General features: G+C 57.4%; 1 protein-coding gene across 1 annotated transcript; it reads left to right on the top strand.

Moving 5' to 3' along the window:
* Positions 1-997: 997 nt before the first annotated feature.
* On the top strand, positions 998-2,992 carry LOC130610773 (glutamate receptor ionotropic, kainate 5-like; the record flags this gene model as incomplete). Its single annotated transcript, XM_057430876.1, has 3 exons — positions 998-1,228; positions 1,340-1,468; positions 2,871-2,992. Coding segments are annotated over exons 1-3 (450 nt in total), but the record flags the coding sequence as incomplete, so codon positions are not given.
* Between the last annotated feature and the right edge of the window lie 386 nt (positions 2,993-3,378).

Raw genomic sequence — 3,378 nt, 5'->3', positions numbered from 1 at the left:
AACCCAACCCAACCTATACATACCCAACCCATCCCAACCCATCCAACCCAACCCATCCCAACCCATCCAACCCAACCAGATCAACCCATCCAACCAAACCCATCCAACCCAACCCAACCTAGATCAACCCATGCAACCCAACCCATCCCAACCCATCCAACCCAACCCAACCCATCCAAGCCAACTCAACCCATCCAACCCAACCCATTCAACCCAACCCAACCTAGATCAACCCAACCAACCCAACCCAACTTAGATCAACCCATCGAACCCATCCAACCCAGCCCAACCTAGATCAACCAACCCAACCCAACCTAGATCAACCCATCGAACCCATCGAACCCATCCAACCCAACCCAACCTAGATCAACCAACCCAACCCAACCTAGATCAACCCATCCAACCCAACCCAACCTAGATCAACCCATCCAACCCAGCCCAACCTAGATCAACCCATCCAACCCAACCCATCCAACCCAAACCAACCTAGATCAACCCATCCAACCCATCCAACCCAACCCATCCAACGCAACCCATCCAACCCAACCCAACTCAACCTAGAGCAACCCATCCAACCCAACCCATCCAACCCATCCAACCCAACCTATCCAACCCAACTCAACCTAGATCAACTGATCGAACCCATCCAACCCATCCAACCCAACCCATCCAACCCAGCAGATCCCCATCCATCCAACCCAACCCAACTCAACCTAGAGCAACCCATCCAACCCAACCCATCCAACCCATCCAACCCAACCTATCCAACCCAACTCAACCTAGATCAACCCATCCAACCCAACCCAAACCCAACTCAACCTAGATCAACCCATCCAACCCAACCCAACTCAACCTAGATCAACCCATCCAACCCAACCCATCCAACGCAACCCATCCAACCCAACCCAACTCAACCTAGAGCAACCCATCCAACCCAACCCATCCAACCCAACCCAACCTAGACCCACCACATCCCCCCCCCCCAACCCCGTTCCACCGCAGAACTCGCGGTACCAGACCTACCAGCGCATGTGGAACTACATGCAGTCCAAGCAGCCCAGCGTCTTCGTCAAGAGCACGGAGGAAGGGATCGCCCGCGTCCTCAACTCCAAGTACGCCTTCCTCTTGGAGTCCACCATGAACGAGTACCACCGGCGCCACAACTGCAACCTGACCCAGATCGGGGGGCTGCTGGACACCAAGGGCTATGGCATCGGCATGCCATTGGGTATGGGGGGGGACACACGGCCAACAGAAGACCCACGCACCAGTGTTGGGGTGAGGTCTCCATCTTCAACACGGGAGACCCATCGCCCCCCCCATGGGCGCTCTTCCATAGGGTCCCCGTTCCGCGATGAGATCACCTTGGCCATCCTGCAGCTGCAGGAGAACAACCGCTTGGAGATCCTCAAGAGGAAGTGGTGGGAAGGGGGGCATTGCCCCAAAGAGGAGGACCATAGAGCGAAAGGTGATTCCCCCCACACGCATTGAGGGGTTATGGGGTGGAAGGGGGGACACACAGCTCAGTGAAGCCCAGTGGTGCCCAATGGAGATCAATGGAGCCCAATGGAGCCTAATGGAACCCAATGGCGCCCCATGGAACCCAATGGAGGCCAGTGGAGCCCAATGGAGCCCAAGGGAACCCAATGGAGCCCAATAGAGCCCAATAGCACCCAATGGAGCCCAATGGCACCCAATGGAGCCCAATGGATCCCAATAGAGCCCAGTGGAGCCCAATGGAGCCCAAGGGAACCCAGTGGAGCCCAATGGATCCCAATGGCACCCAGTGGATCCCAATAGAGCCCAGTGGAGCTCAATGGAGCCCAATGAGCCCAGTGGAGCCAAGGGAACCCCATGGCTCCCAAGGGAACCCCATGGCACCCAGTGGAGCCCAATGGAGCCCAGTGGAGAAGAAGGGAACTCAATGGCTCCCAAGGGAACCCCATGGCACCCAATGGTGTCCAAGGGAACCCAGTGGCACCCAATGGAGGCCAATGGAACCCAGTGGAGACCAAGGGAACCCAGTGGAGCCCAATAGAGCCCAATGGAGGCCAAGGGAACCCAATGGAGCCCAATGGCACCCAATGGAGCCCAATGGAGCCCAAGGGAACACAATGGAACCCAATAGAGCCCAGTGAGCCCAATGGAGCCCAATGGAACCCAATGGATCCCAATAGAGCCCAGTGGTGCCCAATGGAGCCCAATGGCACCCATTGGAACCCAATAGAGCCCAGTGGAGCACAATGGCACCCAATGTTGCCCAATGGAGCCCAATGAGCCCAATGGAGCCAAGGGAACCCCATGGCACCCAATGGAGGTCAATAGAGCCCAATGGATCCCAAGGGAACCCAATGGCACCCAATGGAGGTCAATGGAACCCAATGGAGCCCAAGGAAACCCAGTGGAGCCCAATAGAGCCCAATGGAGCTTCATGGAACCCAATGGAACCCAATGGAGCCCAATGGTGCCCAATGGAGTCAAATGGAACCCAATGGAGCCCAATGGCACCCAATAGAGCCCAATGGAGCCCAATGGCACCCAATGGAGGCCAATGGAACCCAATGGAGCCCAAGGGAACCCAGTGGAGCGCAATAGAGCCCAATGGAGCCCAATGGAACCCAATGGTGCTCAATGGCACCCAATAGAGCCCAATGGAGCCCAATGGAACCCAATGGTGCCCAATAGAGCCCAATGAGCCCGATGGAGCCCAATGGAGCCCAATGGCACCCAATGGCACCCAATGGTGCCCAATGGTACCCAATAGAGCCCAATGGCACCCAATGGAACCCAATGGTGCCCAATGGAGCCCAATGGCACCCAATGGTGCCCAATGGAGCCCAATGAATGCGTGGGGTCTTCTCCTCCTCCAGGGCTGGGCATGGAGAACATTGGGGGCATCTTCGTGGTGCTGGTTTGTGGCCTCATCGTCGCCGTCTTCGTGGCTGTGGTGGAGTTCGTGTGGTCAACGCGGCGCTCAGCCGAGAGCGAGGAGGTGATGGGGGCAATGGGGGCAATGGGGACAATGGGGGCAATGGGAGTAATGGGGTCAATGGGGGTCAATGGGGGCAATGGGGTAGTGGGGGCAATGGGGTTAATGGGGGCAGTGGGGGGCAATGGGGGTAATGGGGTCAATGGGGGGCAATGGGGGCAATGGGGTAATGGGAGCAATGGTTGCAATGGGAGGCAATGGGGGCAACGGGGGCAATGGGGGTAATGAGGGACACGGGAGTTCCCATAGGGGATTGTGGGATATGGGGGGGTCCCATAGAGGACAGCGTGTCCCCTATGCAGTGGGGGGATCTATAGGGGATAGGGAGATCCATTAGGGTCCAGGGGATCCCATGGGGCCTGGGGGGGTTCTGTATGGGATAGGGGAGG

Source organism: Pezoporus wallicus, unplaced genomic scaffold (assembly GCF_028554395.1).
Source record: "Pezoporus wallicus isolate ANWC-B61680 ecotype Strahan unplaced genomic scaffold, APGP_CSIRO_Pwel_v1 contig_10784, whole genome shotgun sequence".
NCBI classification, from domain to species: Eukaryota; Metazoa; Chordata; class Aves; order Psittaciformes; family Psittacidae; genus Pezoporus; species Pezoporus wallicus.
Note: the sequence above shows the minus strand (reverse complement) of the source record. Positions and strands in the feature narration are given on the sequence as shown.